This window comes from Megalopta genalis, chromosome 6 (genome assembly GCF_051020955.1).
Source record: "Megalopta genalis isolate 19385.01 chromosome 6, iyMegGena1_principal, whole genome shotgun sequence".
Lineage (NCBI taxonomy): Eukaryota > Metazoa > Arthropoda > Insecta > Hymenoptera > Halictidae > Megalopta > Megalopta genalis.
The window spans coordinates 11,796,459-11,811,662 of record NC_135018.1 but is presented as its reverse complement, the minus strand read 5'-3'; the positions used below and the strand labels follow the sequence as shown (position 1 = coordinate 11,811,662).

The window sequence follows — 15,204 nt, the reverse complement described above, 5'->3', positions numbered from 1 at the left end:
ATGATGATTTCATCGCCGTTATTAATCGAGCGGGATACGACGTTATTTGGAAATCGCGAGATACGGACGTCATTGCAAACAGGATGACAAGTCTACGCAACGCCTCATCAATCACGACCCGCCATTCCTCGATGTATGTATATCCTCGGAAACGAGCTTTCCTTCGCCTTCGGCGACACGATTCCGTTTACCATGCTCATTATATCATTTATGAAAAACTCGATCGCGGCGGGACCAATTGCAGCCTGATCAATATCGATCTGAAAGCACGAATTCATTTCAAATTGAAATTATTTCAACGGAATTTATTCGACTATTGAAAGGTTTTTTCCTGTCCGTGGCTCATTTCGATATTACATTCGCTTCGATATTTAAATCGTTTCGGGCAAAAATATCAACTGGAAGCTATTTACCTCGTTCATATTGATTGGCAGACTTCGGACTGCTAGTGCTTTCGAGTGTAGTATTTTACGGCATTCGCGTAGAAGAACGCTATCGGTTATAACGAAGTTCAATTAAAGGAAAGCAAACACGAAAGTAATCAAAAAACTTTGGCGATCACCTGCGAAGCGATGGAGTGTACCATCTGTGAAATTATCAGGCATCATTCGTTTCGGTGTTGGCCCGAAGCAGCGATCGATTGAGTGAGAAGGAAAATGAAACTTTTTCCCCTTGAATGCATGGCCAGTAAGACGGAGACCTCGGCTAGACTCGGTGAAAATTAATCTTGAGATACTCATCGTTACGTGGAGAAATAATATGTGCGATAGTTGAAAACTTTTTTCCGGGAACTTATTTTTTTCAAGTGCATTTTACTATACATTTTTATGGACCGCTGATTTTATTTACGTTCTACGATAATATAGACAGAAAGACGAGATCATTCTCAAGAACGAAATCATATTTTTGAAATCTCAAAAATCGACAAACAGAAAATTTTACTTTGAAATTATATCATTTTCACTAAACCGCAGTCAATAGCTACAAATAGTTAACGGTATTGTTAAAAAGTTAAGGAAAAAACAGTTGGTATATGCTATAAAACATCTATGAAAAATTATATAAATTATTTAGACTACATCGACGAAAGAATATTTTCAAACAAATGGAATATTTTCATTGTTATCCAAGTAGTAAGGCATCTCTATTTCTTGTACTGTGTATTCTAGCACATGTATATTAGTAGTCTTCAGTTTGAAATAGTCCCTTGTTAAATTTTCTTTCATGTAGTTATCTCACTATTTCTATCAATTGCCTAACTTTTATGAATTTTTGGTATTCAAGGTTATGTAACGGTCATAATCTTATAAGGCGTTGAAATTGTTTGCTTATCGTAGTAGTATTTGTGTCCCTTAGTATCAATTATTTCTTCATTTAGAAATATTTTAATTATTGTGTTGATATCGTATATAACGATGCAAATGGTATGGAATTACAAAATTTTGTAGATGGAAGTTGTACTATCCAACGAAGTAGATATAATTCCAAAGAAGAATGTTTCCTTTGAAAGTCAGTTTTTGAGATTTTGACTTTATATGATAGTTTATAAAACTTTACATAAAAAAATCTGTAGCACAATTTTTCCCACTCAAAATTTCCATAGATTATTCTTTCATTTGGAACAGTTCTATAGGGTGTTCCAGATCAGTTCGCTAACCTAAGGTTCACTAATGATCAGCAATTATGCGATACGATCGAAATTCATCTAACGTCTGGCTCCACATCGCAACGAGAGAGCAGCACTTCTGACGGTAAGTAAATGGGTGTAGTTTTTGCAGGATAATGCGACAAGTGCTGAAACCGCGGTAGAATTGCTCCACGTTCCTATTTCTACAGTAGCTCGCGTCGCGTCCCTTTACTTCCTTCAGGATCTAAATTGTCAGCGAAGTGGTTGGCTGCCATATTGAAAATTGCATTCATTTGACTGCGTCGCGTCAAAGAGAGCCCGTTAAAATCTGGGCCATTCGTCGTCATCGTTGCTATCGAAGGCAAAGAGATGAAAGGGAAGTCGGAAATGAGAGCAGCATGGGGAATAAGAATCGCCCACGGTTATCAAAGCACTACTACCGTCTGAACGATTCGTACTCGTTAATTTTCTGCGATATCGTTGCACTGTTCGATGGATTTTTTTTTTGCCTTTGCCGATCGTTAATGGAAATTCTAGCAAGACAACAATTGTTATACCGAGTACTTTGTGAATGGGGAGCATGTGGAATTGATTTCCCAAGCGAGAACCAGGGTAGGTGAATTAATTTAATTATTGCTTCCGTTTGCGGTCTACTCGCCGCGATAATATCGTTGGTCTGACTTGGATGTTTCACATTTTTCAAAGAGAAAACGGTGATCCTTCCTTAATGCTGTGTAATGTTTTACAGAAATCATAGTACATCAGAAGTTGGATTTGGAATCAACATGTCTCTGTCATTTCTCAAAAATATGTATGCGAATTTTACGAACACTTATCTGGTATTACAATTTAATACTTGTCGCCGGATTATGCGAAATTATGGCATACACAATTCTCGATATTTTGGTGTAGGATAATATTTAATAATGTTTTTTACGATTTTTATTTCATTTCAAATTCGCTGAAATTTCTGATAAGGGGAATTAATTTTTATTTGAAGCAAAAATATAATATTTGCATATAATTTCATAGTCTACTTGTTACACTTTTTTGTTGTTTATCCATATCTTGTTACTAATATTATATCTTATTACTACTATTATATTTGCTCTATATCTTCTTCGTCTTTCGACGAAGTCAAAATTTCGAAATAATGTAACACAGTTTAAGAAACGACTTCTGAAAATATCTTTCCTGTTTATTTCAAATATTATTTTATCGAACACTGCCTATCACACTCATAGAATGTATTTCTGCAACACCCTCTTTATGTTTAGCGAAACGTTACATGACGCCAGGATGTAAAATTCTACCTTTATATCATTAGAGCGTCTCGAACGCTCGACACAAGATCTCAGAAGAAATTCAGTTGCGTTCCTCTTTTTCCCTTTTATGGATAGTCATTTACCTTTGACTTAACCTACACACGCGTATCGAGCTGGTGGGACAAATTGAAGACTCCCTTACCAGCATAGAACTTCAAAGTACATCTGACGGCTGTCTCTTGTTGCGACGTTAAAACGGCTCGTTAGCAAAATTACAAAGAGTCCCACGGAAGTAGAGATATTTGCATCGAAAATTAAGAAAAAATTTTACTAATATCCACGAATCTCGTTCACCGAAACATAGACGATAGTTCGACCTCGTTTAACAATTATTTCCTAAAAATGGTACAATTCAATAAATCTCGCGTCGATTGACGAACGAATAATGACGAAGACAGAAGAAGAATGAATAATAGTTGGATGTGAATTAACAAAATTAACGACGAAAATCGAACGGTTCGACTGCCGAATTAAAAAATGATAAAAAATCAAAAAATCAGTTTCCTATATTTTGTTATTCTGATATTTATTCAACAATTTTTCGCACATAAAATACAGAAATATTTCGAAATATGATTATGATATGCTTCGTGATTATTGATTAACTGGAAATCAAGTGGTGAAAAATTAATGACAAAAAAATACAACGTTATTTCTATATTTTGTAAATTCTGTTCTTACAGTATTCTATGGAGCAAGGAGTTAAATAAAAGTGGTGTGTTTTGCACATACCTTTTAATGCTTTCTTGATCTTAAAAATATAATTAATTAATTCAACAACTTAATCTTATTAATACCGGCAAAAGTATCACCAACGCTCCTCAACAGATTTTGTTTCAATACTTTTTAGTAGGATTTTATCTAAATTATCATTCATAAGTATCAGTGCACGTATTCCTACACACGAAAGGCACTCCTACAAAATTACGGGAGATTCTGTGCAGATCCAGAGTAGCAGAATCGCGCTATGATTATCGAAACACTTTCTTCCGATGCACTCTGTACATTGATGGTCTCGAACACTATCTCCTGCATGGTATTTCTAGATGTCTGTTCAATTTTCTTGAGTAAGACAAGATCGCATGATGTTATTGTAGGATCCACCCTTTTTTCTCATTTACTAGATACAAAACAAGAAGAGACGCCGAGGGTCGTCTCCGGGAGCGTCTTTCAAGACGTTTAATCAGAGTGGTCCAACGAAATTCAACGCTGGGCGCCTTAACTGTTCCACGGCTGGTTGCCTTAATCGCTGGTAGATGAAAGTAACGGGAAGTCCAAAAAACGTAAATTACCCCCCAATCTTTACTTTCCCTTTCACAAAAGTCGCCGGACCGACTACTTACTTATGAAATACACGGATAAGAGGTTCTCCGACTATTCCCAAGAGCGTCAACCATTTCAGATTTGCATGCTGATTGACAATCGTGGACTCTTGTTGTCTGCGATGCGACGGACAGCCTCAGTTATCCGTCGATGCGAGCCTGAAATGTAGGAAAACAGGCGGTTGATAGATGGAACCATCGATAAAAACGACAGGTATCAGAAAGGCCATGCAACCCTTCCACTTTGTCCCTGAAATTGTTGGAAATGAGAATACGGGTATATTACCATTTTAGAAAAAAATTGCGCAATCTTTGTATATATACCCGGAACCTTCGCTTACGGGGCGACTTTTTTTATTAATTAAGCTATTGCGGTCAAACAATGATTGATCTTCCCCTAATCCTGATATCCTAAACATCTCAGAAATGCCGATTCATACATGTACGAATACTGGAGTCGTCGAATGATACAGAAATTCGATGTGATGTGCCGCAACTTTTCAATATAATACCTTGCAAGCATAAGCAAGTACAGAGAAAAACGTAAAACAGTATGAAAGTGTGAAAAATTATGTTTATTGATCAATACGTATATATAGTTAACTCCTATCGTTTAACGAATACGCGATATACCATGAAATATGGGGCAATGAATCTTGAATCTGGGACGAATGATTCAAAATTGGTAAAAATCAACAGAATGTAAGTGACGTGAGATTGTTTACTGTCTAATCGAACTAATTAAAAGATTTTATACATCTTCAATCTTTAGATTGATATACTTGATCATTACAAGATTTCACAACGAAGCAAACGGTTTCTTTCACTATAATTAGAGACATCGCTCAAATATGTGAAATTAAATGATTATATGAACTATTACATAAAATATTTATTCTATTATGAACATGAAGATAGAGAACAGGTTGTTACTGTCACATATTTTAAACATCAGTTTCAGATTCCCTGAATCATGCCTTGACTGATTAACACGATTTGTGGTCAAATGACCGGTATGATAATTTTTATTCTATAATTACTGAAACTATAATGGTACGCCAGTAATCATTGAACGATTTTATTCATTCGAACACATATCAACATAAAAATTACAAACCATCTAAGTGATCTTGTAACATTTAATACACGTTTAGTAATAATCTTCAGGATAAACAATTGTGCATTTTGCATTCTTCGGAAATAACAAAAACATATTTTCTAAACAGCTTTCATTGGCATCCAGAACCAAGCATCGCCAAGGTTGACCAGGTTTGTAGTATGTCCACATTTAGTCTAAAGTCTAAAGGTTAAAGTTTAATCTCAGAGTAACAGTATGTATTTCATTTCGATTCAATATTGAAGAAGTATAAATATTGAAGCTACACGCTGAACTCATTCAATCAATTATTACAATTCAGCCGCTGAACTTCGTTGACACTTTGTTCAAGTTCCCTCAACGCAAACTTCCACGGAATAAATCTGGTGCCATACTTCCGGGAGCCCGACGCATAATGGGTCTCTGAATGGAGAATAATTATTTCCGAAGCAAGACCGCGCTCGCGTCGATCATTCTTTCCTCCGCCATAAATAGATCCACTTAACCCTCTTTGTCTAAACCAGTGGTTTTGCTCGAAATGTAAAAAACATTTGCGTTTCTTTGAGACCGCCCTACCTATCGTAGGTCAAGTAAATCGAGCGTAACGTATCGCCCGGGCTTTTTACGTCGCCCGTTATCTGGCTCGCATTTACCCCGTAGCGTCGGTGCTATCTCTTTTTTCCGAGGGTGAGGAAAGCAGTCGTAAAGCAACCCGAATCGTACGAAATGAGCGGAACGTTTAAGATCAGGGGTCCTGGATTTCTACAGTGTTACCTACTCGAGAGGTTCGTTGCTCTTCAAAAAGCTCTCACGAGCTTTAATCTTTCGGACGACAAGCGATAGCCAGTGTACTTCATTATGGTGTCCCCGGCTGGAGAAGTAATCACGGTTTCCAGAAGGTTGGCTTGTTATCGTATGATAAAGCGCGACCCTTTTATGAAACGTCTCGCACCCTCGTGAGCAATCTTGCTGCATTTTTGTCCATGATTAAGTGCCGGCTTGTAAGGAGATACCTATTCCAGTTAAAAATATTAACTTCTGCATAGTTTTATAATGGAGGGTCTTCAGAATGTATTCTTGAAGTGTATATATGCATAAATTTCGTAAATTTGTCGAACCTATACAGGAATATATTCTGAATGGTAGTACTTGCTTACTAGTTATCATTTTCTATTTAATTTTTGTTTATTGATATGTCCTACAATTTTGAATAAAGTGTTTCGTGAAAATTTGTGATGTTATATCGAACCTGTCAAAATGTATATGCAAAACATTAGCTAACTAGGTTTGCTTATTTTCCTGGAATTAACTCGTAAATATTACTCTCTTGCCAATTATTACCTACCAGTTATCGTTTCAGTAAATATTGCATGTTTCCAAATTAGTAAGTGCAGGTAAATTTACGTTGACACTTCGCAAACTTGATGAGTTAACATATATTAATAATGGCTTGTAACTCAACATTATTTTCTGACAATTTCACAACAATAAAAGTATGTATATATATAATTAAGGCAAGAAAGAAACTTCTTGAGAAATCCACTTCTGCAATAGTCAACACTTTAATCATGCTCGTAAACATTTTTTCTTGAAAAATTTCAACGACCAATTGCAGGAAGGCTATTGTAACGCCCGAACAAGACGTATATCGGAACTTTTCATCGTGACGATTCGTCGCCTCGATTCGTTGGCGAAGTAACGAGAGAAATTCCTCTTGAACGTCGAACGTATAGAAAATTTTCCTAAGCGTCCTCTGAATATTCCATTATCGGCACGTAGCATTCGAAATATGTCGATCGTTGTATTCAAGTTGTAAAACCGGCACGGAGATTATCGATATTTCACGTGATTCAAGATGCTGCTCGGGGGAAGGCGGTAACGAGACATCAAAGTCACAAACAGTTGCTGCTTCACTGAAAACGTTCTATAGCAAATATCGTAACCCAGTTTTTCGTAACAATGAAGAACGGACTTGAATTTAAGCAGTAGTAGTAGTTAGTAATGAAAAATGATTGTACCACGACTCAAGATCTCAAAGCGGAGCTTTAAGAATTTATAAATAGTTAGCTTAAGATCGCTTAGCAAAGAATCGAAGACAAACCAACCTGGATCCATGTTACTAGCCGTCTTAGTAACAAACGCGTGTACTTAAGTGCATGACCAGCTGGATGACCATAAATCAATGCGCTTTCAAGTTATGGAATGGATGGTATCCTGGGGTTAATTACAAGGCTGTTACGGCGAGCTCTGCTTACAGCAATATATTTGCTAAGTAGCAGCCACTGCTATTAGCAGAATAAGCATCAACAACAAAGGCGAGTGTGCTAACACGGCACTGTATTATCTAACAGTGATAAAATCAATATCGAAAGATTCGCTTACCTACGACGGAGAAGCAGGATCTCGCGAACACACTTACCTATAATCGATACGAACCAACACAACTTTTCAATTTCTGAGTCAATTACTTATAAAACGAGTATATTTCCCGAAAATCACTTGTGAAACATGTACAACAATATGTACACACGAAAGAAACTTTTGCTATGAGGACGAAACAATATCGCACGAAGCAATCAATCGTTCACTAAATGTAACACGCTATCCCTGGTGATGCCGATTTCTCTTAACGTCGTACCTAACTGATCCAGCCTCCTTGGCGAGTAACTGAAATCATTGGAATAGTCAGCGATGTAGGGAAAGGTAGAAGTCGTCGACATCGATTTACCCGCTGAGGACAATCTTGTATCCTCGAGGAATTGTCCTCGCCATCGCTCTGTCCAGTAATTGGTAGAGTCGAGCTATCGGCTCGTCGGCAGAAACGTGCACCAGATATACTGTACCACCGTTCAATGATCTGACCTTTAGTCGAAGTTCGCCCGATTTTCCAGATGGTTCGTTTACCTGGTACAAGATTGGAGGCTGGAAAACGTAACACCATTAATAGCGATACCATCGATTAAATGTTTTCATGAAATGCTCACTGCACTCTTTCGAACTGGTTCTGCGGACTTTGCAGTACGAGGACTCCGCCTGCTTGCACTATGTGCTTTGTGAGGAATCGATGACTGTAGACCGTCAACATTATTGAACCCAATGAACGCTCTAGTCTTCGTGATCGGCTTTGAACTGATGGATATACGGGAGTTTGGCAGGCTGGATGATCTCGTCCTCTGCCTACCAGTGTGTTGGTTGTTCTCCAATCGACTGGGTACACAATTCGATTCGAGTTAATGAAACGGTATTCTGTACTTCGTGCGTTGTTGAAATACCTAGGCGATGCTTTGGACGAGGATCTGTCGCTGGAAGGATTGTAACATCGGCCGGAACTTGGAAATCTTAACACGCCTTTCGTCTTCACGAACCTCTCATGTATACTGGCGTCGCACTCTATGTGTTTGGTAGCTACGTCTCGCTAAAATGTATATTTACTTCTCGCTTGTGATCAAAGGAGCAAAGCAACAATGTCTAAATGACTGTGAGATATATGATATTAGAAAAGCATACCTTCTCTTTCCGACTGCTCAAACCGAGTTCGGCGTTGATATGCGACTGTAAATGAGTGTCGGAGCAAACGTTATTATGCGACGCCAATATTTGAGAACGGAGGACGTACATCTCGGCAGGCGGACTTTCTACTGTCGGGCTTTTCGATTTTCCAGATCTAAGAATGATAGAATAAATCATCTTTTCTGTGCGAATGTTACATAATTCAGTTTCATTTTCCAGTAGGGAAAAACAATCGTGTATTATCTCATTTTAGGTTGAATGAGACCACTGAAATAGTGAGTCACAGATTACATATTGATTTGCACTGGAAGTTTCATTCAATTTATCTGTGAAGCTGTGGATCTATATCATTCTTTAAATGTTTATACCTGACAGTTGTGGGTGTCGCGGAATTGTCAGTGCCGGGAACAGTGTCCTTTGAAGCTGCATTACGACGGCCTGACTTTAGAGAAGCTGTGCCTGGTCGCCGAGATGTACTGGGCGATATCGATACGTTATCAGCCTGAGGTTGTTTTCCCAGCCGATAACCTTGACCGGGGAATTCGACAGAGTCACTCAGGTACATTTGTTTTCTCCTATCCTCTACCTAATCATGAACATATTAAACTGTGAGATCAGTTTATTGAACAAATATAGTATAAATGTTGGTAGCGTGAAATCCTTTATTTCAGAAACTAGCAAAAGGTAGAAGAATTTGATTTTTTTAAATGAAACCAACTTATGTAGAGCAGTTTAAAATGTTCAAATTTAGCAATTTAAATAAAGTGAAAATCGGCAGTTGGGGAAAGATATGTTGTATCAAATCAGGAATACCAAAAAAATTGGATGCTCGATTGATGCATGATTATGTGTTGCTTCTGAGATACGAATATACACAGTCTGCTTAAGAATTTAGTATTTCGTTATTAAAATTTTACGATGTTCAATACCACGTGCTGTTCCACATTTTTTACAATCGATCCTTAAAAATCGATGCTTGCGTAAAGATTAGCAGTTTCACATTATCTTTAAATTCATGATAGAAGATGGATATGGTTTACCTTGAAAGGTACACCGTTTGGATAAGCCTGTTGCAATTCGGAAGGGAAGTATCCTTCCAAAATGTCCCGCAAGAAGGACATCGTAGTAGGGTCATTATAAAGCCGTAGTAAACCATCATGCACAACCATTCCATTTTTGTAGAATTTCAAGGACATGCAAGAAGGCATCTTTGAATAATTAAAAACGCTCGATTAATCTTTTTCGGTTGAGTGAACGAATTAATTGGAGGTGAACGAATCGACATGTTATATGAACGTCTTAAGGAAACCGGATACTAAAAAAATCTTATCCTAGTGATCCGTATCTACTAGAATATCGTAAATTTTCCATGATCATAAGAGGTATTCGTCATTATTCACATAGAAGCAGTGGTAGTGATTAACATCGGCCTTTTTACGTTTAATTAGAATGCATTGAGGTCGAAGGATTGGCGTCGAAAATTGACACCACGTTACGCTAGCGCGAATATCAATGGAACGTGTCCCACGATTGATGTCGCATGGAATTAAGCAGGAAGAATGCCTGCCAACATGCTACAGCAGTTTCATAATAGTAATCAATCATTGGAAACGACATTGACGATGCATATACTAAATAAATAAAATACTTTCGCACTATGGTTAATCTTCGGATACACAGATGGCTAAAAAGAATCTATTTTATCTATAATTTGATTAACGCTAAAATTTTTGAAATGTATGAAATTAATCATATCATATCACTCAACAATGACTTTTATTTGTGACATACAGTACTATACATTTTCTATCTATAATAAGCAATATGGAGATTGAGTACGAAGAAAGACCTTTTGCGTTATTTTGAATGATATCCAAATGTAGGATAGTAACCATACTGTGCTCTCACAACAATTTTACTTATATTTAAAAACGACATTATTAAATTAAAGATACTGAATTCTTTAAATAAAATCTTTTCTGTAATTTTCATAACCGAATCAAAACTTCAACTTTTTAAAACCCATAAAATGTGGAAACTAATCTTGATAATGGTTTGATACTTTTTTCCCTGATCTTGTTAAAAGATTTAAAAAGCACGTTGCAAATAAAGATGAAAAAAAAAATACAAAAATAATGTTTTCGAAAGGAAAAAAATAAGCTATTATATTCATAAAACTCCACCAAATTACAGAAAAACCATAATATAATTGATTTCTTAGATATATTTTTTTATTTGAAATAATTCAAAAACGGGAACAAATTTACGTCTTGTATCTATTATTGTGTATTGTAATTGGAATAAGTTTTCATGTCTTTTCCGATGCGTGCGTTGCTAAACTACGTGTTACATCTAATCTTACATTCTTGATCCGTGAAATGTGTGTACGCTACACATGATTTTCTTTCCTATTTTTAATAATATCGTAAGCATTGAAACATAAATAATAAATTATGTTTAAGTAAATGAAAATATTTTATGATTTTACATGTCTATTATAGGATTATTTACCTAATAGAATCGAAGCACACCTAATCGAAGCACAGTAATTAGGTCAATGTACAGAAATTGACACACAGTAATTAGAAAGAGTTCAATAACACAGACAGACACACACACACACACACACACACACACACACACACACACACACACACAGTAATTAATTTTTCTCATCTTCTTAAAAGCACAGTAACTCGCTAGTTTGTCGAAAACTCCGGCACAGTAACTGTTATACTTACGTTAGTATTCGAAGTTTTCTAACTGTATGCCACCCAATTTTGTTTAAATAAAGAGAAAATAACTAAGACAGCTCATCTTTGAGTGATAAGTGTAGATTATCTATTTTCTTGAGAAATTTACCGGACCAAAGTCATGTACAGAAAAAAAAGAAAAAAACATTTTCGCAGAGGAAAATCATCTTTTTTGTGTAGTGTAACTCTTCAGGAATGTCATTGTAAAATCTTAAAACAGTTGGAAAAAGAACAGAAATTTCTTCCTTGGCAAAAAAAGGAGACAAGTGTGTTTTGAGATAGAAAAGTGTAGTGTAGTTATGATTTACTTTGAACATGGCGCCTCTCCCTTTCTCGTTGTGCTGTACATGAACTTCGCCCTTCCCTGCGGCTAAGTTTAGCTGATCGATGTTTGCAATTATCTGCTCGTAACAAGTCTCGATGTAACTACTAAAAGACATCGACAACTGATAATTAATTCGATTGGCAGCCAGTCTGTTGGAATAGTAACGTAATACGCAATTTACTTGGTGGCCGCTTCAGGGTTCTTCGAGTTCTTCGTATCGCCGACCCAGATCAGACCATAATCGGCCAAGAACTTCTGCAAAACGAGGACAAGGTAATTTCGCGTGACTAGAAGATAGTGACGACCGAATCGTAATCCGTCTAAACATTTCGTTTCCACACATATGCTACAAATACTTCAAGGTGGGAAACGTTCAACCTCCATCTCATGAATTCTCTGCTCGAGCATCACACATCGTCGGTAAAGCTTCTCCGAATTATCTTTTTGGATGCGCCGGTGCTGTTGCTCCCTTTTACGTAGAGTCTCCTGCTCCCTGGTCTTAGTTTCCCAATCCTTCATCTACGCTCATCCGTAAGAGAAATACTATCAGAACAAAGATAGTTCAAGAAGAACAATTCGTGAGCTAAAACGATGGCGAACCTTTCGTTTCAACTTGGTCACTTCTTGATCCTTCGACTTTAATAGGACTTCCTTTTTCTTCAGGTCACTCTGCACCATCTGCATCTGAGACTCTACTAGATACAGTTGTTTCGTCAACGCACCGATTAGCTCACTCTCTGCGACAGGCGGTTATTGCGGTTAGCCGAAGCAAAATAAAAATCATAATCGCGCGCTTCGCCCTGACGTAACTAGTTCTCAGATTTGCGGATCTGCCAATGTCGAGTCAATATCACATACCTGACCACCAATTAGGATAGAGTTTCTACGATAAACGACACACGACCAACGCGCGCGATTAATTATACGAGGGCGTTTGAACGAAGACAAAAACTGACGACAGGCGTTTCATTCTCTTTTTTTTCATCCCAATTAATAGCAAAATTAAAAAAAGACATTTTAGTCATCGTGTAGTATCATCTAAAAAAAAATCAAATCGCTTAATCCAGTTTTAACAAAGTTATTGCGTTTTAAAAGGTGTACTTAAATTTGGGAGTAACTATAGGCACAACTTTCAATCGTTCTTTTGACAGACTGAAATTTTTGCTTTATAGCACAGCAGCAGGCATTGTTTTAAACTTTTCAAATATTCTAGACATTTGTGGCGAAGGTGGGAAAGGAGCATGGGAAGAACAATAGATGGAAGATCAGTCATAAAAACTACCACGTTGAGTATCCGTTTGTACAAACTCTTGCCTTACTTTAATAAACTGAATTTGTCAGTGAAATTATAACCAATATTCCTTGGTACCCTATACATGAGAATAATCAATGAAGATTAATTAACGTTGATACATATCCTAAGCATACCTTCCTCAATGACTGAATTGTCTGGAACGAAGGTGGTCGACGGCTTAGCATTACAATGATTCCATGCCTTTCTACCGCTGCAGAACGTCGTGCTCGAAGTCTAAAGAAAAATGCTGTGAAAATGCTCTTTCGTATTATGGTAATGAAGAAATAACAATTTCCTGGCTCACGAGCATAACGAAGGAAATGGCTTATTGCGTAATTACAGTCTTATCAATCCTCCTGGCAGGGCGATTGACGTCTTGCCTAAGTTCGGTGCCCGACGTGCTCTCTAATGTTACGTTTTTTATTTGTTCAAGGTCATCTTCGTCGTCTACTACATACGTCGATGTCGAAGAAATTCGCCTTAATCTGCGAATGGAAAAGACACGCGAAGCTCTATTAACCTCTTAGCCGTGATCTCACCTTTCTTTTGCAATTCGAGTGACTCCGGTGAGTATGCCGTTTAAGTATCGTGCATTTATTCGATTTGGTAGAGCGTGTGCAGAAGTTTAGGGTACTTGTGTTTGCTGATGGGACTCGGATGGACGCCTGAAGGACACTTTGCAAGTTTCTTTCGTGGGTGCCCAGAATTGGTCGGTTGATTCATTGTGAGCACGTTGTCGTTGGACACGTGTTTTCACGACAGCTACATTGAAAATTTTTTCGAAACTTTCTAAACGTCGGCTACCGACGTCGCATTTGTGAAACACTAGGTAAGGACGAGATCGGGCATGAACACTGCGATTTATGGCGACACACAGCCGAAGGAACAATCGGTGTGAAGTTGGTTTCGATTACGGTGTGTCTGTATCGCAAGTCCAAACGAATATCTATGTTAGCATTTTTACAGTACTGGATAACCTTGGCGAAAAAATTTTATTTCACTGAGAAAACAATGTTCCTCATAGTACGAGATTCGAGAAATGTTGTGCTTTGAAGATATTTGTCGACGTATCTGTTAAATTGATCATTCTTGGTAATCCGACCTGGTGATGCATTTAATAAAAATAAAACGGTTCAAATCAGTGAAAGTCGAGACCTTCGTAATGCCAAGCTAGATTTAACCTACTTACAATTAGAACGTATGCACGAATAAATAATGCACATGTCAAAAGAGTTTTTGTTAGCACGTCCATCATGCATGTATTATTCAAATTTGTTGCGCAAACTAGAGTAGAAAGAGATGTTTTGCGTAACCAAACAAATACGAAGAATGTTTAGATGAACAGTTTTTAAGAGATCCACGAAATTAACCGTTTCCACTGAAATTTCGGAATGGCTCGAATAAGAAATTTTGAATAAAATTACATAAAATGTTTTGAATTACTCTTTCATTGTCCCTATAATGAACCTTAAGGCCTGAATCCAACTGAGAGTAAAACTGTCGCAAGTTGCTTTCGAGAGTATTTCTCGCAAATGGACTATGGACACAGTCTTGATATTAACTTTTATTTGCTCTGTTATTCTCAAGTGAAAATAATTCGCGAGAGTTTTTTTCTGAGATGGATTCGAGCCTTAATTGCCGAAAGTGTTACTCTAGAATGGACACATGTTATCGTATTCGTCTCGTTTTTCGAATTAAACGATTTCAATTTCGGATTTCAACTTATTGTACAAATATCGTGTTTGATGTTCTTCGCAGCTCCGGGAATAACGTGACAATTGGAAATATCGGTTAACGCGAAAGGAAAAAAGGAAACTACCAAGAAATTCAACCTTTCCTAGAACCAGGGAGTGACACGTGGGCGTAGAGATTAAATGTAAAGGATGCACGCATGCGACGCAACCAGCGGTGTGATCGATCGACCGGTGGCGCGTCGTTTCCCGTCGCGTCGC

The 15,204-nt window shown here is 37.4% G+C and overlaps 1 protein-coding gene and 2 long non-coding RNA genes across 4 annotated transcripts; 1 reads left to right on the top strand and 2 right to left on the bottom strand.

Annotated features, from left to right (window-relative positions):
• Window positions 1-3,672: 3,672 nt before the first annotated feature.
• On the bottom strand, window positions 3,673-5,206 carry LOC143259707 (uncharacterized). Its single transcript, XR_013033730.1, has 2 exons — window positions 4,296-5,206; window positions 3,673-4,201 (listed from the first exon to the last, which is right to left on the bottom strand). It is a non-coding gene; the product is annotated as an uncharacterized LOC143259707 (long non-coding RNA).
• Window positions 5,207-7,834: 2,628 nt separating this feature from the next.
• On the bottom strand, window positions 7,835-14,003 carry LOC117226052 (uncharacterized). 2 transcript variants are annotated; one of them, XM_033480005.2, is made up of 14 exons: window positions 13,887-14,003; window positions 13,593-13,737; window positions 13,387-13,486; window positions 12,559-12,695; window positions 12,337-12,477; window positions 12,140-12,213; window positions 11,942-12,062; window positions 9,921-10,088; window positions 9,249-9,466; window positions 8,878-9,034; window positions 8,643-8,785; window positions 8,355-8,577; window positions 8,099-8,292; window positions 7,835-8,037 (listed from the first exon to the last, which is right to left on the bottom strand). In XM_033480005.2, exons 1-14 carry the CDS (start codon window positions 13,973-13,975, stop codon window positions 7,947-7,949), a joined length of 2,001 nt encoding a protein of 666 aa, XP_033335896.2. In that variant the 5' UTR covers window positions 13,976-14,003; the 3' UTR covers window positions 7,835-7,946. The 2 variants fall into 2 exon arrangements, with proteins under 2 accessions (XP_033335896.2, XP_033335916.2); XM_033480025.2 differs by having other exon boundaries at window positions 13,557-13,737; window positions 13,792-13,909.
• Window positions 12,014-14,691, top strand: LOC117226084 (uncharacterized). The gene is made up of 2 exons (XR_004491707.2): window positions 12,014-12,231; window positions 13,686-14,691. It is a non-coding gene; the product is annotated as an uncharacterized LOC117226084 (long non-coding RNA).
• Window positions 14,692-15,204: the final 513 nt, after the last annotated feature.

What these genes read in the sequence shown, in the direction of transcription:
- LOC117226052 (XM_033480005.2), bottom strand. Translation starts at nt 13,975, where the DNA reads ATGAATCAACCGACCAATTCTGGGCACCCACGAAAGAAACTTGCAAAG. An exon ending in CAATTCAGTCATTGAGGAAG is followed by an intron (nt 12,696 to 13,386) that starts GTATGCTTAGGA and finishes CGCCTGTCGCAG; the next exon opens with AGAGTGAGCTAATCGGTGCG. An exon ending in TGACCAAGTTGAAACGAAAG is followed by an intron (nt 12,478 to 12,558) that starts GTTCGCCATCGT and finishes GGATGAGCGTAG; the next exon opens with ATGAAGGATTGGGAAACTAA.